The sequence below is a fragment of the Daucus carota genome, chromosome 5 (assembly GCF_001625215.2).
Source record: "Daucus carota subsp. sativus chromosome 5, DH1 v3.0, whole genome shotgun sequence".
Lineage (NCBI taxonomy): Eukaryota > Viridiplantae > Streptophyta > Magnoliopsida > Apiales > Apiaceae > Daucus > Daucus carota.
The window spans coordinates 26,514,505-26,535,770 of NC_030385.2; the positions used below are offsets into that span (position 1 = coordinate 26,514,505).

At 34.3% G+C, this 21,266-nt stretch overlaps 3 protein-coding genes across 3 annotated transcripts; all 3 read left to right on the forward strand.

Moving 5' to 3' along the window:
- The first annotated feature begins 221 nt into the window (after nucleotides 1–221).
- Nucleotides 222–6,050, forward strand: LOC108224122 (uncharacterized WD repeat-containing protein C2A9.03). The gene is made up of 10 exons (XM_017398687.2): nucleotides 222–468; nucleotides 1,066–1,209; nucleotides 1,395–1,562; nucleotides 1,645–1,731; nucleotides 2,660–2,794; nucleotides 2,876–2,986; nucleotides 3,461–3,552; nucleotides 3,648–3,753; nucleotides 5,069–5,155; nucleotides 5,250–6,050. The coding sequence occupies exons 2-10, from the start codon at nucleotides 1,069–1,071 to the stop codon at nucleotides 5,661–5,663; spliced, it is 1,341 nt and encodes a 446-aa protein (XP_017254176.1). The 5' UTR covers nucleotides 222–468; nucleotides 1,066–1,068; the 3' UTR covers nucleotides 5,664–6,050.
- Nucleotides 6,051–8,482: 2,432 nt separating this feature from the next.
- LOC108221031 (high mobility group B protein 10) lies at nucleotides 8,483–14,179 on the forward strand. The gene is made up of 6 exons (XM_017394930.2): nucleotides 8,483–8,800; nucleotides 9,503–9,581; nucleotides 10,565–10,727; nucleotides 10,824–10,904; nucleotides 12,508–12,857; nucleotides 13,761–14,179. The coding sequence occupies exons 1-6, from the start codon at nucleotides 8,634–8,636 to the stop codon at nucleotides 13,779–13,781; spliced, it is 861 nt and encodes a 286-aa protein (XP_017250419.1). The 5' UTR covers nucleotides 8,483–8,633; the 3' UTR covers nucleotides 13,782–14,179.
- Nucleotides 14,180–17,496: 3,317 nt separating this feature from the next.
- On the forward strand, nucleotides 17,497–19,751 carry LOC108221499 (uncharacterized). Its single transcript, XM_017395373.2, has one exon. The coding sequence runs from the start codon at nucleotides 17,553–17,555 to the stop codon at nucleotides 19,446–19,448; it is 1,896 nt and encodes a 631-aa protein (XP_017250862.1). The 5' UTR covers nucleotides 17,497–17,552; the 3' UTR covers nucleotides 19,449–19,751.
- Nucleotides 19,752–21,266: the final 1,515 nt, after the last annotated feature.

Below are 21,266 nucleotides of genomic sequence, written 5' to 3' on the forward strand. Positions count from 1 at the left end.
TTCTAATGTGTGCCCAAGGGCACACAATAAGCACCAACTTTTATGAAAATGGCTTCTTTTGATTGGTGGAATTGGTGTGAATGCAGGGGGGCGATTAACATTTATTATCCATCCACCAATCAAAAGCTAGTATTCTCATGGGAGTTAGTGACTAGTGTGTGCCCATGGGCACACCATAGAAAATTCGATATATAATTACAAGGCCATGACATATCCTTTGTAACAATATTTTAATCCAATGTAGATATATATGTTCAGACTTCAGAGAGTTATAGATACAAAATTATGTATGTATTGATTGAACAGAAACATCACTTACCAACCCCCATTAATCTCTATCTCTATCTTTATCCCTCTTCATTTATATCCATTACAATCGGAGTTTCATAAAATATCTTTTATTTTCTTTCGTTTCGATTTCAACCATTTTAAGATTTTTCATCCTTTTGATCCTTGATATTCACAGAGGTATAAACATTCTTTTACTTTTACTGTTATTGGATTGCTTCTGCTTCTATGTATGTGTGTGATTGTAGGGCTTGTTTGGTTATACATGTGTATGAATTGGGTTCTGATTGTTTGATGAAAGGTTTAATTTTTTAGCTAGGGTTTTTGGTTTTGATTGAATTGTTCACCTGGGTTGTTGAGAAAGATTGGAACTTTATTTGTTTTCTTGAGATTTTAGTGCTGTTGGATACGTTTTTTTCTTTCTATATTTTATTTTGTTATGTATATGTTATATTATATATTTCTTCTTCCAGCATTGTTTTGTGCTTCTCTGTCGCCTTTTGGAGTTGATTTTAGGCTTGTACTCATGTAAATTGTTAGAAATTTTGGAGTGGAGATATTCAATTTTGCCTTCAATGAATGAAAGTCAGGGGTTTTTCGGGTTGTGGTTTAGAGGTTGATTACAACCAATATTGAACGATTTTGCTTTCTGAGCTTACATGATTGTAATTTCACTTGGTGCTATTATAGTTTTTTGTTGTTGGATATCTTTTCCCTTTTCCCCGTGTGTAAATTTCTGTTTTTACTAATTTTGTAAATTATGTCTTGGTTGAGCAGAAAATGTCCCATTATCAAGCAGAAGGTGCTGAATACATGGCTGACGAATATGAAATGGAAGATGTTGATGACGACATGGATGATGAGTTACGAGGAAGAGACAACGGTGGCTCGGACTCTGATGTGGATGAATATGATGCTATGGTACTTGAGACTTATATCTTTAGTTTTGTTTGCATAATCAAGATGATTTTTAGCTTTTTACTTTTCACAGACAATGAGTTTACTCATTGTTTCATATGCTATGTATATTTTTTTATCGGATTCAGGATAATGATGGCAAATTTATATTATCTGTGCCTTTAATCTAATTGTTCGCTGTTCTATAGAATAACAAAATGGCAGACACTACTGCCTCCCAGGCTAAGAAAGGTAAAGATATACAGGGAATTCCTTGGGAAAGGCTTAGCATCACCAGAGAAAAGTATAGGCAGACAAGACTTGAACAGTACAAGAACTATGAAAACATTCCTCAATCTGGAGAAGGAGCAAAGAAGGTAATTTATATTCTCTTTTGTTTCATCACACCCTTCACTCCCAGTTTCCCTACAATTACTAAATATAACATGGAAAATTTAGGAATGCAAAATCACGAAGAAAGGGGGATTGTATTATGAGTTCAGACGTAACTCAAGATCAGTGAGATCAACTATTCATCATTTCCAGGTTTGTCCACTTACATATTCTCAAGGAAGCACGAGTTTCTTTATTATAGATACATACTTGTATTATCTGACAATACTTTTTGCTATCCCTGTACAAGGTCAAGCATACTTATTTGCAATGTTGTAGGTTTGTAGAACTGTTTTGTATACTATTATGGTTGACCTAAGTGATATCTAAGTGCTGATTTGCATCCGCTGATGTTAATATGAACTGAGCTTACCTTGACATTTATAAATTCGGAAGCCCTGAATGGACCAGTGTAAAGTTAAAAGAGGTTGATTGGGCATACCAACGCCTTTTTACTGTATAGAAGAGTACTTAATTGAGGTTCTGTTGCAGGAAAAATTGTTGAATTGACTTGATTATATCAAAAAAGAAGAAAGAAAGAATAAAAATCAATGAAAAGAATAAAGTTAAGTTACCTGACTGTGGCTCATTTGGATATCTAGTTGGATCCCGCTCTGGAGGTTATTCAATCAAACAAGCGGGGTCGACCACTCTGTGATCATTATATAAAATGAAACAATAGTAGTATTATGCCTCCTATGTATATGGTTTCCCAAAATGGGGTCTTCTGTGATCTAGGATTATTATGAAGCTTTTGGAGGTACCTTCCACCTCAGAAACATGACTTATATCTGTGTGTCGGTTATTGAGCATCTGTCTATGATTCTATAATACCATTATTACCACCATATCTTTACATATTATTGATGAGTATAATCTTCAGGAGGAAACCGATATTTAAAATGATGTTGGCACCCTGAATTGTGGCTGCCTCATCTGTTGCTCTACTAGAGTGTTTAATTAATTAAAAACAAATCTATAAATCATATCCCCTTTGCTTAAGTTTACACTACTCTGATTTTCAATATTATAATGATTGGCAGTATTGACTGATCTGGAAACTTGGTATTTTCTGATGCAGTTGCGGAATCTGGTGTGGGCTACATCAAAGCATGACGTTTACCTAATGTCACATTTTTCTGTCATCCACTGGTCTTCTTTAGCTTGCAACAAGTCTGAGGTTCTCAATGTTTCTGGACATGTGGCACCATGTGAAGTGAGTGTCCTATTAATGCTTCAGTTTGTTAGTATCTATTTTTGCACAAATGTATTAATTTATGTTTTTTTTCTTTTGTAGAAACACCCTGGAAGTCTGTTGGAGGGATTTACTCAAACCCAAGTAAGCACATTAGCCGTAAAGGATAATTTGCTTGTTGCTGGAGGATTTCAGGGAGAACTTATATGCAAGGCAAGCTAGTTACTTTTTACATAAATTTCTGTCATCAGTTCGGGCATGTTTGGTCCTCATGGTCTTGCATAATAGATAAAAAGATTTGGGATCATAAATATTGTCTGTATTCAGGGTGGGGGTTGTCTGGGTGTGGTTGAGAAAGATAATAGTACTTGGAAGGTAAAGATTCGACTCTGGAGAGACATCATAACTTGCCTCTTTAAATGTTAATAACTTGTCTCTTGTCTTCCATTTTATTAGTAATCTTGCAAGCTGCTATATAAAAGTTTGTAAATCCATTTCATTATATCTGGTTCTAAATTTTTTATTTTAGTACTTGCGGAAGCACCAATGTCCAACCAAATTTCTTATAGTACCTGTTACTAGTGCTATCTAGGATTGGTCACTGCTGTCTTCTGCTACTGTTTTTTCTCATGTTAAGGAATTGCGATTAATATTAAGCTAATGCATAATTTCGTTCATCTGGTGCAGAATTTAGATAGACCTGGAGTTTCCTTCTGTTCAAGGACTACTTATGATGACAATGCTATTACTAATGCCGTGGATATATATAAAACTGCCAGGTATTTACATTTTCATAGATTGTTAAAATGTTTATAATTTTTTTCATGATTAATGCTTCATGATGGTATTAATATTTGTTTGAACTATGTTGCAGTGGTGCAGTTCATTTTACTGCCTCAAATAATGATTGTGGAGTTAGAGATTTTGATATGGAGAAGTTCCAACTTTCTAACCATTTTCATTTTCCTTGGCCAGTAAATGTAACCACCTCTTTCTCATTTATTCTCTTGTAATAGGCTTGTGGTTAAACTTTATATCTCTATCAGGCTATATTGATTTAAGGGAAGTGAAAGGAAAAACAAAATAATTTCAGAGATAGGATCTGCAGTGTGCACTATTTGACTAAATAGAATGATGATAAACAGAGCGGATGGAAGACCTATATATAATAGAGGGATACCGGTGCTTTACCCTTACGATATTATTTAATCTATGTCTTAAATTATTATAATTGTTGCTCAAGTATTCATGCAAATGTCTGATTAGTATATTTAAGCTCTTACTGCCAAGAGGATATTAAAAGTATTATTTATGTTGCAAGCTAAGATATCCGGTTGTTAGGGCCCATCAACAAGCAGGGCCGGCTCAACCAGATTTGAGGCCCGAAGCAGAACTGAAAATGAGGCCTTTTTTATATATATAAAACATTTTTTATTTAAAATAGTATATATTTTATATTATTATAAAATTATTATACACAAAAATTATTTATGATAAAATGATAATTAATTATCTTTATATTTTACACAAAATTTATATACCATTTTATATGTTGTTCTTTTTATTTATTATTAGGTTTATTTGTACATTAATGTAACATTTAAATTAATTAAACGTTGAAAAAGTACTATAACCAAAAAAATAGAAATTATATAACTCATAATAATGTTAAACTTAAATAAATATTATATATTTAGATAATAAATTTTATTACATTTAGTAAGTACTTAATACACATATGTCTAAAAAATTTAAAATCATTTGAATCATTTAATTCTCATTTTTTAAGTTAATCTTATTTATATTTATTAATATTTCATATTATATATATTATCTATTTAAATTACTTATATATATATATATTATCTTTCTAAAGTATAATAATTCATATTTGTTTTAGATATTTTTTTTTTCATATTTATAAATAAAAATTTAATTATTATTATCTCACTCAATATATGTGATTTTATAAAATTTTGAGGCCCTTTTTAGGGTTGGGGGCCCTAAGCGACCGCTTAGTTGGCCTTGCTACTGAGCCGGCCCTGTCAACAAGTACAACTCAACTCCCATATCATGCAAATATAATGCACCGCCTTCAACAATTTCTAAAAGTTGTGTAATCTGGCTTTAGCTCATCGAATCTTATGGGTCCGCTAATGATATATATGTTATTGCATGGTAATTGATGACGGGGTCATTTTGTTTGGGGTTCACTGAAGTGAAGGGTCTGATGTGCTTGTGCTCTGTTTTTTCTCTTTTTGAATTTTAATTGCCTGTTTAATGTTATATTTGCAGCATACCTCTTTGAGTCCGGACGGTAAGCTTCTAATTATAGTTGGAGACAATCCTGACTGTATGTTGGTGGATTCGAGAAATGGGAAGGTAATCGTCTGTTTCCATTTTCTACTACACTTCTTAGACATCTGTACATGAGTGAGTCTGTGTAAAACTTGTATTAACTTTAGCCTTTCTGCAGACTGTTGCGCCGTTGCGTGGTCACATGGATTTCTCATTTGCTTCAGCCTGGCATCCTGATGGCTTAACTTTTGCCACTGGGAACCAAGACAAGACCTGCCGGATATGGGACATGCGAAACCTAACAAAGTCAGTTTCTGCCTTAAAGGGTAATCTTGGAGCCATTCGGTCAATTCGTTACTCTTCAGATGGCAGATTCATGGCTATGGCGGAGCCTGCAGATTTTGTCCACGTCTTTGATGTTAAGAGTGGATATGACAAAGAGCAGGAAATCGACTTCTTTGGTGAAATTTCTGGAATGTCTTATAGTCCAGATACAGAGTCCCTTTTCATTGGAGTGTGGGATCGTACTTACGGGAGCCTACTAGAGTTTGGGCGTCGCCATGATTACTCATATCTTGATGCTCTGATATGAGCATGATCTGCAAATAAGCAAACGGACATAGCTTGCTGTCTCATTTTAGGCATAGCAATGAAAGCATCTTGGCACAATCCTGTTGGATCGCATATATGAGCTTAGCAATGAGCATTTTGGCAACCAGTACAGTTGTAGATTCCTAGTGTTGTCGGTGACTCGGTGTTGTCCGATGGTGTAGATTGCCAGTGTTGTCTAATTAGAGTTTAGTTTTGTTGTATATTTAGAAGGGAAGAGGTGTACAAAAGGGTAGGAGACCTTGCCCATGTGAGCAAAAATGTAAAATACAGTACTTGGTGGGTATTTCACTAGTATACCCATCAGTAGAGGATGAAACTGGCTTGCCTTGGATGGATTTAACAAGGATATTTTCAGAGTTTTACTTTATGTGCTGCTTCTTGTTCAGGTATGGAGCTTCGTGTTCAGGTATGCCGTATGCAGTTCGCAGTCGCACTGTATTCAAATGAGCACAATCCTAAATACTCGAATAATTTGAACCAGACAGTCTTCTAACTAATGCAGAACTATGACCATCAATTGTGAAACTATTGTCAAATCTTTGTACTTCCTACAAATTTACGCACACATATATTTATACATATACATGTATACTCCTTCGTCCCAACCAATTCTTTACGTTCGGTTTGGACACGGAGATTATGGAATATGTATGACTAGTATTTATGCTCGCGTTGTTGGGCTTTATAATAATAGAAAAATTATGCAACGAAAACAAAATTTTAAATTGTTGTTGCGTAATGCATAGTTATTGTTCTTGATGCCACAAATAAAACTAATTATAAAAAATGTTCATGTTTTGATTAAGCATACCTCATAAACTCTTTATTATTGCAGTTATTAGTAAATCCTGATTATTACAACGGTCTTTTTAATGTGTGCCCAAGGGCACACAATAAGCACCAATTTTCATGAAAATGGTTTGTTTTGATTGGTGGAATTGATGTGAATGCAGGGGGCCCATTTATATTTATTATCCATCCACCAATCAAGAGCTAATATTCTCATGGATGTTAGTGAGTATTGTGTGCCCTTGGGCACACCATAGAAAATTCGTTATTACAAAAGTGGTCTATTGACAAAACTGAAACTGATAAAAACATTTTGAAACCGGAACTTGGATGGTATTGGTGTTTTTTAATTTTTTGTAAGAACTGAGTTAAGGTCGGAAAGTCTTTGTAGATGAAAAGTTGAAGACGTGGCTTGACCATTACTTGATATCAGTTTGGTCGACTTCTGGTTCCTCTTCCTCGAGGTTGAATCCGTGACAGATATTTGCAGTCCAGCACAAAGTACTTTCTTCCCGATGTTTGGCTTCATTAAGTTCTAGTTTGATTGTGTATGGTTTCAGAGTCATAAGCTTGAAACACTGTGCGAAGTTCGTTTTGTGACATAATACATAAGTATGACATTTTTTTTATATGCAGTTCAGTTGCAGAACACTAATAAATGTTAGAAATAAGGGTCTATTTGGAAGTGCTGTTAAAAATTGCTGTGCTGTCAGAAAAAGTGCTGGTAAAATAAGTGCCGTTGTAGAAATCAAATAACTGTTTGGTAATTTTTTGATATTTACTAATTTTGAGTTATAATATAAAAAAATAATGATTTTGGTGAGGTTTTATAATGAAATCTATAACAGCATTCTGCAAAAGCTGAAAAACAGTTTTTTCCAAAAGGATGAGAGGACATGCTTTTTCTAACAGCTGCTTTTCAGCTAAAAGTTGCTTTTAAATTTATCAAACAGTTTTTAATCTGGTTTTCAGCAAAAAGCTATTGTTGTTGTCTGCAACAGCAACCCCAAACAGTAACTAAAGTTAAGAATCTAGGTTCTTGAACTAAGGCTGTGTTCACTTGGTGAAACGGAATGAGGAGAGAATGTAATGAAAAGTTATATAAAAGTTTTGTGGAGAAAGAAAAAAGTTTGAGTTTATGGTGAGTAAATATTAATTGGTTTAAATTTCTTGTGATAAAGATTGTAAGGAAACATGATGTAGAAATGGAATGAGCATTCCTTCCATGTGGGTTAAAATTCTAGCTAAAATAGTAGCAATCGAATGATTGAAGGAATGAAAATTGATGACATTTTCTCTAATCAAGACCATATTATAATATAAAAATCATTTCATTCTCCCTCCATTTCATTCTATGAACACAACCTAAGCGTTTTTGGTAGAACATGGCCCAATATTCAATATATGTATTTTATATAATTAAGGATGAATTATTGGGATTCTATCGGATGAAATTTAAATATTTAAGATTTTGTCGCACTTAAATGACATTATACTTTTGTATGAATAAATATATTATTTTAAATCCAAATTAAGATGGGAGAGTTTCACAAAATTCCACTACAATTTTTGAAATGCTCTTTAGAATTTAAAAATTATAACAGATTTTCGTAAGTATATAACATATGAAAATTGTGATGTCAAATTCATCTGTTTGTAAAATTTAAAAAATCTAAAAATTCAGAATTATATTATTTAAATATATTTTATAAAACCGTACTTATTAATAGAAAATTTAATAAAATTAACAAAAATATCGGCCAAATAAATAACCCTTCTAAAAATATTATTAATTATCATAAATCTTAATTGATGTCATAAAAATAAATCACCTCGAAAAAAATAAAAATTCGAAAACTCAAATACATGTTGAATACAGCTGTTAAGAAAAGATGGGCATAACCCACGGAGCCGGGCTGAGGATGAGAAATAGATATACATCGGACGTGAGATTCGTTTTTCGATTTTAAATAGAAAAATCTCGTATCTCCCCTTTCCTATGACAGTTTCTTTTCGAAGCTGAAATGGAAAAAACGCCCGAGTTTAAGATTTAAGGTTTTGTAGGTCCCAGGTGACAATACAATTTTTGTGTCTATATTCACAAGCTTATACACACTCTTCAGAACTCAATTGCCACCTCCGTTTGCTTCTCCGATTGAAAATGTCGACGACCCACGAGCCTGTCACCCCCGGAAATGCCGCTACATCGCTTTCTCCGCCGCTCTCTCACCCGCCACCGGACGCCGAGTACGATGAACTAGTGCAAAATCAAGAACTCTTTCGTGAAAAGCTCGAAAAGTTTCATCAATTCAAGCGTACCAAAATTAAGTGAGTTTCTGTTTTTTATATTTATTTGGGTTTGTGGTTTAGGGCTTTTTTTATTTTTTTGGGTATGTGTCTTTATGTGGTGTTTTTATGATTTTTAAATTATGGGGTTTATCAATTCAATGATGATCTTGGTTTATGTTGAATGAGATGTAATTTAGGTTGATTGTGTTTATTAGGGCACTGAATTTGTGATGAGATGAATGGGTCTGAGCTCTTTGGTTATGCAATTCGTTATTTTCATGCATTTGTGAATTTTCTTTTAAGTCCAGTCAGTGTATGTATTGATGTAAGTCAAAGTATAGTGTGGATTTGTATGATTATAACTTGGATTACAGCCTCTGTGGAACAGTGAGTCAGTGTAACTCGGGAATGGCAAATACATGCATAAATGTGACCACTATGAATCTTTGATTTGAGATTGGTCTTTGGTTGATTTGAAGGCAAAAAAAAAAAAAAAGTGCCGAGTAATATATGCATCGCTCTACATATGCTATGGGATTGGGAGTTGATGTAGGGAGCTTTATGAGTTAAACCCTATTTCAGCCACGATTCTTAATTGAAGTTGTTAATTTCTATGTTTGTATCTACTGTGGATTCGTATCTTCTTCAAATATGCCTTGGGAATATTGGGCGTATCTGGAAAAAGGAACACCAAAATTTGGGTTAATTTGAATTAAGTTTTTACTTTTATCTGCTTTGTAGAATTCCTACCATTGGTGGAAGACCACTAGATTTGCATCGCCTTTTTGTGGAGGTTACAGGCCGAGGTGGCATGGACAAGGTATGATTACTTATGGGCCTTAGTATTTGCAAATGACTTGCTGTGATGTGTATATATGTAGATGTGTAGCTCCTTAGTTCATTTGAATTGTTTTATATAACGGTAAAAGCAGTTATTGATCCTCTATATGATATATGGTATCAACTTAGTTGAGATATGAGATCACTGACCTTGATTCTGTTGTATGTCATTTAAGCATATCCATCGGGGATAAACATTAAGTAGCTGCCTCTGATTTTATGAGACATGAGCTTTTTAGACATATCTTTGACTAGCTTGCTTGGATACAAAAATATTAGGGTTTTTCATGAAAAAAATTTCTCCGCTATAGTTTTATTTATTTATTTATATTAACGCTTACTTTCATTTGTTTGATACAAATATCCATCGTTTGTTACAAGAATAAACTACGTTACCCCTATTCTTCATTTTGCTTCGAGTACCCGTGTTGGACATTCGACACTCGGACATGGGTACGGACATGCCGACACTTATTTTAGGCCAAAAACATGTGAAATTTTCAGTATATTGCAGAGTCCGAAACTCGGACACGTATCCAGTTTGGACAATTTCAGCCGAGTCTGGGTAACATAGAGAATAAATTAAAGACATAAACTGCATACTAGAAATGCAATTATTAATGTGCATTTTGTATCTTATGAGTTCAATTTTAATGTGCAAATTTTTGCACTCTGTAGGATGCAATCCATAATTGGTGAAACTTTTGGTAATCTATCTGCTAGTTTCTTGGATATGGTTAATTGATGTGTGTACTTTGAATACTTTTTTGCTGCATATTGTTTATATGTTCGGAAAAGTTTGGCATATTGTAGGTTCTCACAACATTCAACTTTTTATTTAATTCATGTTTAGGAAGGTTAAAATGTATCTTATATTTGCATGTTTTCCATGGAATGAAGCTCACACGTGCTATATATATCCTGAAAACTATGCTATATGCTGATTTACATGGTGTAAATTAGGTCATAAACGATCGCAAATGGAAAGAAGTCTTCCAGGGCTTCAATTGCCCAACTACGATAACAGGGGCATCTTATGCCTTGAGAAGCCACTATCAGTCATTACTATATGATTTTGAGCAGGTTTATTACTTCCGGAACAGTGCACCTTCAGTCATAGATAATGGTACTTGAACATTGGCATTGCCCTTGCTGAATTTTTTTTTTTGGTGCAAGTTCTCTTATGGACTTTTCTAAGAAAATATTATTTCTTTTGTTACAGATTCTGCAAGCACAATCGTCAATGGCTCTTCAGCTCTAAGTCTTTTTGAGGACAGTGCTAGTATGCATCCTCTCCCTTCAGGCAAGACATTTCTTGCTCGGCTAATAGTTACTTAATTACTGTATGGATCTCAGTTATTTCTAGTACTATATTGGTGTCTGGGTTTGTCTTCATGCTATTAAATCCACTGCAATATATTCTATACTTAGAATCTGGATACCACTTGATGCATTGCATCTCATGGTCCTGGTATCAGGGTAGAGCCTTTATATATTATGGTACTATAAGATACCAGAACAATGTTATGTAGGTCAAGGTTCGATTCGAAACGGGAGGCGAAATTGGATACGCAAAGCATTAGATTCAGTGAATCTGGTACGACAGTACGTTTGGGTACGATGAAATGTATGGGTACGATGGGTTTTTTCAAAAAAAAGTAATATATAATTATAGATGTTTTTAAAGGTAATTATACAGTTGTAATTAATAATTTACACATTTATTAATATTTTTTTTAAATTATATTAAACAGAATTATATTGACTTGACTATTTTGAATGTTCTAATTATTTGTGATTCATAAGATGATTGGGCCCAATAATGAGCTAATTCATTAGACTTCACATATTTGCAACACTAACAGTTAATTTATATGAAAAGGTGCCTGGAGATTAAAGGGCCCAAATATAGGTTTGCTTTTCATCATTCTGCAGACAATATATATCGAACAAACCGGGTCACCGTATGTGGCTACGTCCCGCGCTCCTTGTTTTCATGTACCAGAATACAAGGTTAAATGTGTTTCGATCCTGCTCTTTTATACCTGGTTGCCATAAGTCGAGGCCATGTCTGATATAAGTAAATTTGTATATCAGATGCTTGAGATTCTGAAAACATAAGTAAATTGTAAAGTTATGTAAATAATGCTGAAACTCGAGGAATTATGTATTAGCCGATCCTCCTTTGACAGATTAGGTAGATAGACAAAAAAAAAAGGTCTGATATTTTATCAAGGAAAATTGATATTGTATATCAATTCAAGATATCTGTAACAACTTAATTTTTAATATAGAAGCATATGGTTTGTTTTTCAGCATCATGCAAATTTACTTTTCTTATTCATGAGCCTCGACTGATGGTTCAATTACTTAAATAATCGGAGCACCTGAGATATTTTTGGATTATTAAGAGTTGTGCAGGTGGGGTGTAATGCAGAATCCTCACAGCATTAGGTAAAAGCAAGATTCCATCATATTCCAAAAAATATGGACCTTATTAACTTAACATATTAATTGGAAAAATATTTAAAAAACTTCCCAGCCTGAACACTCGGCACTTCATAAATACCAATTCACTTACCCTCTTTGGGTTATGAAGTGTCTGGAAGCCCTGGCATGAGTTGTGAATAACTGTTGCTTGGAGTTTCTAGAGTCAGACTTGATCTTTTTATGCTTCATCTCGATGGCTTAGGTTCTTGACCTAATTTGTTACATAATTTATTACATTACATATAACGTACCTGCAAACGATCTTACGATACAAGTATCTTGTGAAAATTTTATTTTGAGATCTTCATATGAAGATACTTCGATGTTTCGTCTTCTGACTTCCTATATGTTTGTTTATTGGATTGCATATATGGTTATGCACTTGTATATAAGATTAGTTTTCATTATTTGTACAGGTAGTTCTATCATGGAACCTGGCAGCCTACTGAATGGAATGCTTGTTGCAAAATGTGAGCTTGGATATATGGTTACTGTAGATGTGGGTCGTGAGCAGTGGAAGGGTATCTTATATCACAACCCTTCAGGATCAGAATCGCTTAATGATTCCGACCAAAATCACACAGTTATATGTAGAAGCCAGAATGAATTGTGGGATCCTGCCAGGTTCGAAGAAAATGGTGTTGGTTATAAATACTTCCATGCCGAGATTTGGGAGAAGCTGAAGCGCTTTTACGGCAATGAAGAGGATGGCATGAACAAGAAAATTTGGCTCATATGGAACAGAAAATCAGAGGCTGAAAAACAGGTATGGATCAGTCCCAGTAATAACTTCCACCACCATATTTTTTTTTGGTTCAATTCTTATCTTAAAGATGCAGTTAAATTGCCGTTGGCTATTCTAAAAGTTTATAATCTAGCATCTTCCAACATTAGTGTTTTAGATGCTACATTTGCAAATGCAGCGTACCTAAATACTACTGTAGAAATATTAAGACAAGCAAGAGTTTTTGGTGCAATGATACCCTCAAATAGAACCATCACTATATCTAATGTATGACCATACAATTTTGATTGGCAATATGATACAAGTATAATGACTTCCATAAATTTTGTAAGTTAAAGTAAAATTAGAATTGTAATTGTATTATTGTGATGATGAAGTTGTTATATATATATCCTCTTAGAACCTTTAGCCTTATATCTAGTATTCATTAGGGTTCTGCAGCAGATTCTTAGTGGTTCTAAGGTTCTATTTTTAAGGATTGGTTCTCTCTTGAGCGCGACCCTATATATATACATTGTTAAAAGAAATTCACTAATGATTGGTGTCAAATAAAATATGATGAAAATATAATTTACTACTTGTGAGATTGATATGGATGTAAAAGTAATACTATGGTGGAATATTAACTGGTATATTTTGATTGAAATTCGTTGTTTCACAACAACATCCTTGCATATACATGTAAGTACTCCAACTGAAATCTTACTAGTGATGCAGTCTTGTTAAGTTGTGAGCAGAACTTGTTTTGCTATAAATGAAAGTAAAAGAAAGGCTAAGCAAAATCATTTACTCTGAAGAAACTCTCTACAATGTACTGTTTCACATTTTTGCTGAACAGTTACTTGATCTGATAAGTAAATTGAAGTGCTTTAGCTCAACTCTCAACAATACCTTGACTAAGTAGCTTCTTCTGCTGTGTTGTAGGTCTATCACATGAAGGGGTGAGAAAGGAGTATACAACAGGGGCATGCACTTTAGATTTTCCAGCAGTAGAAAAGTTCGATCAGCACAGAGACTAGATAGTATATGGCATTAGATGTATAGCCCCGAAGGGCATGCAACCTAGATTTCTTTCTATTTCTGATATCTGTTTGTGTCATTAGATACTCTTTTCTTCTTCTTCTTCTTCTTTTTTTTCCTTTTCTGGGTAGCCTTGTCTTGTACATGCTACTTTCTGAATCAGTCTCAGTAAAAACCAAAGAAGTTGCTATATTAGTCAAGGTTATACTAGTAACCTGTTGATCTTCTAATCCTCTGGGGTAAAACTCAATGGCTAGAGATAGAAACTTAACCTTGTGGTTCTATGAAAACTTGAGAAACTGATTGTAGCTCCAGTTTAGTTTCTTCAGGTGCTATTACCTGCATTTGTTCTTTGCATAGGCCTTCACGGCTTCACGTTGATCTGCTGGAAAAGCAGATTTACATTTTAAGATTATATGCAAATGAGTCCATAATTGCATAAATGAGTAAACTACAGAGGAGAAATCTATTTTCATGAGGGCGACTTATCTGAAGTTCACATGTAGTAGCCAGGGCCGTTCCATACCTTTTGAGGGCCTGGGGCGAAAAAAGAAAATGGGCCCTAATTTTTTTACTTCACTAAATTTGATAAAATATGAGCTTGTAGTAATGCAAACTCAAATTTTAGTCAACTTCCGTAAGAAAATAATTATAAAACAATAAAGTGTACTGGATGTAAAAAAAGAAGATTAAACAAATGTTTGATGACATTTATCTGTTAGTGCATGATTGATAGTACATAAATTATACAAATTTTGGACCCCTAAACTTTTTGGGCCCTGGGCGGTCGCTCTGGTTGCCCTCACTCTGGACCGGGCCTGGTAGTAGCTTGATGCATAATCTATAGCTCATACATTTTTTTATTTTGAAAATAATCTATAGCTCATACATGATTAGAAATATATTACAAAAAAAAAATGGGTGGGTGTCATTTTGCCCACCGGGTATAAATGAAATTTACCAGTTCCTATAGCTTTATGTCTAAATTATTTGGCGCTGTTAGTTTTTTTTTACACATTTCTTCGTTTTATATTATCTACACATTTTTTATTATTTGATTTTCAAATTGAAATCGAGTTAAGAAAACTGAACCGCACCAATACAAAAATCGAAATGCACCAATATTATTATTTGATTTGGTTTTAACTTTTAATTTTCAACTAAATTAATATGATTACGGTTCCATTTTTTTAACTAAACTGCACTTCGCTACTGATGGGCATAACTCAGTAGGGCTGACAATATCAGACACGACCCGAACTCGATTCGAACCCGACCCGAACTCATAACCCGATTTACTGAGACAAAACCCAAAAGTGATCCGAAAATCACCCGTTTTGACACGAACTGGACCCGACATGACCCCAAATTAGAATTTCGTTTCTAATAACTTCAATTTTAAGTTTTATTCAATTTTAAGTGATTTTAGCTTGATCCGAAATTGACTCGAAATCGACCCGATTGCTGACACGAACACGACCCGTTACCCGAAACTGCCACCCCTAGGCATAAGCGCTCCTCATTTAAAACCATTATATATTAAAAATGAGACCCAATTATAATTTTTTTTATTTTTAGTTAAAACATGGGGCATATATCGGTGTCGAGTGTCGACAATCACTTGTCAGAACCATTCCAAATATTTTGTTTGTTAAAAATAATTGATATGGTGTTATAATATGTATCATAATATGTTTTAAATTACCCTTTTTCAAAATAAAATTTTGATGTTTAAAGTTTATTAGAAAAAAAATTTAAAAAATATTATGAAATTACTTCAAAATACGTGAAGGTATGCAGTTAACCGGACGGAGTGGGCACCATATAAAATGTAGATTTAATTACCAAAAAAACTATTAAACTTACGTGATTTTTTCATTTTAACCATAAAACTTTTTTTGTTGCAGAATAATGCAACTAAGTATACAAAATCAATTTGACATAACCCAATTTTAATGAATCTCTAACCATGGTTATTTCATAGCTGACATGAATGCCCGCATACAGCACAACACATCAATTTTTTTAATTTAATTTTAAAATTTTACATAATTTATTATACATACATAAAAAGTCAGCTATATGTATATTTTCTTTTTGTGTATAAAAATTCAAGTGATAAATTTTTATTTAGAAAAAATAATAAAATAATTTATGAAACTTATTTTTTTAGAAGTATTACAATGCATGTCAAACTCTCGTTACCAGATCACCAAAATATTGCAAACTATCACAATATTTTAATAATGCTAAAAAGAATAATATAGTGTTAATAATCAAATCCGAATCTAACATCAGTAACAAAAAAATTCCGAACCTAACATCAGTGACAAAAAAATCATAGTTTAGTGTTAGGTTTTTTAAATACACAATAAGTTTGGTGGCGAAAAAATCTATTTTTTCTTAAATAAAATTATTAATTCGATATAAATTAATATAAATCGCATGATAAATAATTGATATACAGTACCTGATAGACGGTGGTTTCAAAAAATCACACTAACATCGTCGCCTTCGAACATAAATTTTACTACGCTCTGTGTTTGTGTAGATTGTGAATTAGGATTTTGATCCATAATGAGATAGTAAAAGTATTAATAAAACCCATGTACTAAATAATTTAATTAATAATTTGATAATATATGTGGCACCTATCTTAATTTTAACTTAACCATAGTTATGAACTAGTAAGATTGGGTTTTTAAAATAAAGTTTTTTAAAGTTACTTGCATTATCCTGCAACAAATATACTATTGTGGTTAAATTGAAAAAAACATGATAGTTATATAGTTTTTTGGTAATTAAGTCTAAAATGTATAGTCCATAATATAAGTGTTTATGATCAACCACACTTCTTCACCGAAGATGAGCTAATAACATAGATAAGAAAGACCACGTGAGCATAATTAGCAGTTGTAGTATCCAATTAATGGTCAATTACATTGAAGATTTTGGTGTAGAGAATCAGCTACATACTCAAATATATCTACCTACCAACTACCCAATATCGACAATTACCATATTTATTATTGAGAACATAATTAAGTCGAAAATATTAAGTGTGAAATCAATAAAGATAATGCGTCAATTGATTGGGATTTCGAAAACTTGGATATCATGTAATTTTGAGAAATAAAGAGCCCTTGAGATTGTGAAAACTAGGAGACCTTTCCATTACCTCTTCATCTCAATTTTTCATTCATCTTTTCCATTTTTTCCATTCATCTTTTCTGTTTTCTTTTTCAGTTAGCATAGTAAAATAAGTTCTGTTTTTTTTAGCTCAAAAGTCAAAGATATGTAAAATCATTATGTAGAGGGATATATTTGATTTGGATTTAGCTAGTTGTTTCCCACCACTATACTTTTACTTGATGAAAAAGAATAGGACTCAATTTCTTTCTTTTGGATGTTTCACATAAAAACAAAACAATATCTCTCAAATTCATTACTGTGCATCCTTCCTAAATTATAGTTGGGCAGTAGAGATACAAAAATATTATTATTATATTATGTGTAAATAAAAATAGGGTCCTACTAGGGTATAAAAAATCCTCACTTTTATTCTTATTATGTCAACACCACAGCATAGCAGCTGGTAGGTCTCACACATACATATATAAACACACACATAACGCCCAACTCTTCAACTCTCTTGTGTTGTTTACTTCTCTCTCACTTTTATTGCTTAGCTCTTCAATGGAATCAGGCCCTAGTCATCAAGAGCAGAGTAGCAACAAGTTCTTGATCAAGCTCAAGATGCCTGTGAAGATGGATCATCATGGTGATCAAGAAGTTGCTACGATTCAGCATGTGACAAATAATACTCCGAGGGTTTGTCCACAGTGTAATAAGGAGTTTGGGTCAGGGAAGGCTTTGGGGGGGCATATGAGGATTCATGCTGAGGCTATTAGGAAGCAGCAGAGGCGACAGAAGATGGTTGGTAAGTTGAAGGATGAGGAGGATGGTGTGGGGTTTCAGCGTTTGATGAACAAGAAAGCTGTGTGTAATCTTTGTGGGAAGAATTTTCCGTCTATGAAGTCTGTGTATGGGCATATGAGGTGTCATCCTGATAGGGACTGGAGGGGTATTCAGCCACCAGATGAAGTTTTGGTTGAGAATCTTGATCAAAGAATTTCTGATGAGGATTATGAGGAGGAGGATGATGGTAGTGTTGGTGGTGGTGATTGTGGTCCGGTGGGGGATTTATTGGCGGATATTCCTAAGTGGGGTGAAAAGGCCAGGCGGGGACAGAAGGGTGTTAGGAAGAGTTCTGTTGAGGCTGTGGGGAGCTCTGGAGTTATGGTTTCCGAGGAGGAAGATGAAGAAGAAGAAGACGATGAGGATGAGGATGAATTTGAGGATGAGGATGAGGAGGAGAGGCTACGTAATGCGGTTAATGATCTGATGTTGTTAAAACAAGTGGATGTCTCGGGGTCTTCTGGGGTAAGTACTCTAGCTGCTGCTGCTGAAATTTCGAGGGATGTGAATGCAGGGCTTGATCAAAACCAGGAGGGTAGTTATGGTACTTCTTTGACTGTTAACAATAGGGGGGAGGGATCTGGTAATGTTGAATTTCGGGCTAGTGGTTTTGTGCAGGGGGGTTATAAGGAAATGAAGAGGAGTTTTGGGATGGTTGAGGATGAATGTCATGATCATCTTGTGATGGAAAAGATGAGAATGGGGGAAGGTGGGTCCGACGATCATGTGATCAAGAATATGAGTGATCATCATATGGGACAGGAGGCTAATGCTGCTCATCATGTTGTGGAAAATTATGGTGATTATGATAGCAGGAGGACTGAATTGATGGTCATGAACAATGGTGGTCACAAGGACTTTGACTGGGCTAATCATAAGGAGGATAATGGGGAGATGGTGATGGGAAGTAGTAAGAACAAAAAGGCGAAAAAAATGAAGCTGATGATGGATTTGGATCAAGAGAAAGCATCAGCTGCAGGAAGTTCAGCACAGGGGATGGTTTCGGGGTCGACAACTACTGAGAAATACAGATGCAGCACTTGCAACAAGAGTTTTTCTAGTCACCAAGCACTTGGTGGCCACAGGTCAAGTCACAACAAGTTCAAGCTCACAATCATCAACGGCGACTCTGGCCTGAATAATCAGTCTTCATCTGTCAATGCTGATCGTCACAGGGCGGGGAATGAAGGATTTGATCAGAACCTGCACCAGCTTATTACTCCTGGTATGGAGAACTGGGTGATGAGTCAAGACTGTGCCAACAAAAAAGACAGCACTATTGAAGGTGCTGGGAGCTCAAAGGGTGATCATAGCAGTAGCATTATTCACCAATGTGAGGTCTGCAACAAGATATTCCCAACAGGCCAGGCTCTGGGGGGTCACAAAAGGTGCCACTGGACTGCTTCAGCTGATCAAACTGACTCTCAACCTCAAGCTCAAGCACCATTGGTGATGTCATCATCGGGCGAAGAAGCCAGCACGCAGACAGGTGGCACCCACATTCAAACTATCAGCATTGATCTTAACCTGCCACCTCCCATGGAGGATGATTTAGAAGCACAGGGTGGTGGGGGAGGTGGTGCTGCTGAACATGCAACAAGGTTACATTTATGATCTTGTTTCTGATTCTAAATCTATTATACTTATATGGGAAAGTTATCTAGTAGATAATTGAATATTTGCAGCTTCATTTTTAGCAGAGTGATCTAACTAGTAAGCTCTAGAGGTTGTTTGCCTCCATAATCTTGTTAATCACTTGTACTGCAAGGAGTCAGGTCTTTCACTCATCAGGAAGTTCTTGTCTTTTGTGTTTATTTTCTTCATGGGAAAGTGAAACATAGTAATCTGTGAAGAGGATTCAAAGAAGCTACTTCCTTTTCTTTGGTTTTTATGGATGTATGAGAAGATAGTATTGCTAAGCTGCTGATGTTGCTGACTTGCTGCATATATTTTTATTTATATGGATAAAAGGATTTAAAAAGTTGGTTCTCTTTTGTTGGTTTTCTTTATATCACTTGCTGAATTCATCTTCTTTTTGGTTTGGTGTAAAATATTGCATGTGAAACGTTTCATATTTTGCTGTTAGAAGTCTTGTAGAGCTGAAATAGTATGATGCCTGATGCTATTCATTACTATTTGACTTCTCTGGGGTTAAAATAGAATTTCTGCAAGTGGGGTGCAAATGTCTTGAGTTGGGATTGCTAAACTGCCTACTTCACTTTTACTTCCTTTTAAGGGTGATACAACCCTTTACCCAAGCTTTTGCTGCTCAGGCATATTTAACATCTACGGTGTAGATAAACTAAACCGATTCAAACATATCTTGTTTATCCCGCTTCACCGTCAACAAGATAATATGTATCTTGTATCCGTGTCTGAGTCATAGAGGTTGTTTTCGTAAAAAAATCCGAGATTGTTTTTTAAGAAAAATTGAACAATGGTTTGATACAAATTCACTGAGATTAGAAAAAGACTTGTATTCCATGGAAATATCCACATGGGGGACAGGCAAAAGAATCTCAAATCTGGACAATGATGTATAACAATAAACTTCTAAACTTGCATAGTGCTTGTCTTTTTTATCAGTTAGAGTATGCAGTAGCTAGCTATTAAGCCTTACCCTTACTTACCCCTCCAGGCTCCAGCTTACACCTTGTAATTTACATGCCAAACATTTTGCTCTTGGTTTCAAGGGTTTTTTTCTCAACAACTCTTAGTTGGGTCATTTGACTCTCTTTTTTTTGACCATATCAGGAGGAAGAATCACATACTTGCATAAATTTCAGTAGGAGTCATATCTTCCCAATGTTGACATTTTATTAGTGCCCATATCAACATTTTAGAGGTACACGACTTTGCATTCTAGGAGTCGGATGCATCATAGTATTACACAGCCATGCATGTATGCAGGATGTATCAAGATCAGATATTCACTTGGTCTGCCACATGTTCGTCTTTGGCTTATCTTATTCTTTAGAAATAATAATTTTTTTCCGAAAACAAATAGATTTATATTTTTTATCTTTAATAAATAATAAAAATGAAACTTTTTCTTAATATATATTTCTAACTACAAAAATGCATGAAAATCGTAATTTTATCTGAAAATACGCCCCTTTATTTCACTTGCCAAATATGTTTTTTAGTTGAAATAATTAAATTGGATTTTAGAGAGGTCTATATATTTGAGATTTTCCTCTATGTATTTGAATTTTGATCAATCTCCTTTTGTCTTCTGTACACTCTTATATCTTGACTCTTCTTTATCCATTTACAAAATAAGATGGCTTACTGGTTTTGTTTTTTTTTTTTTTTTTTTTTTTTTTTTTTTTTTTTTTATAGATGGCTTACTGTTTGAGTGAGCAGAATATTCATATAATCACTTTGGCGGATGAAACAGATGGAAGGCTCTCAACTGTTTTATTGACGCAT

Coding starts and splice junctions, on each gene's coding strand:
- LOC108221031 (XM_017394930.2), top strand. CDS start 8,634: ATGTCGACGACCCACGAGCCTGTCACCCCCGGAAATGCCGCTACATCG. Junction 8,801..9,502: donor TTCAAGCGTACCAAAATTAA/GTGAGTTTCTGT, acceptor TCTGCTTTGTAG/AATTCCTACCATTGGTGGAA. Junction 12,858..13,760: donor AATCAGAGGCTGAAAAACAG/GTATGGATCAGT, acceptor GCTGTGTTGTAG/GTCTATCACATGAAGGGGTG.
- LOC108221499 (XM_017395373.2), top strand. CDS start 17,553: ATGGAATCAGGCCCTAGTCATCAAGAGCAGAGTAGCAACAAGTTCTTG.
- LOC108224122 (XM_017398687.2), top strand. CDS start 1,069: ATGTCCCATTATCAAGCAGAAGGTGCTGAATACATGGCTGACGAATAT. Junction 3,553..3,647: donor GATATATATAAAACTGCCAG/GTATTTACATTT, acceptor ACTATGTTGCAG/TGGTGCAGTTCATTTTACTG. Junction 5,156..5,249: donor TGGATTCGAGAAATGGGAAG/GTAATCGTCTGT, acceptor GCCTTTCTGCAG/ACTGTTGCGCCGTTGCGTGG.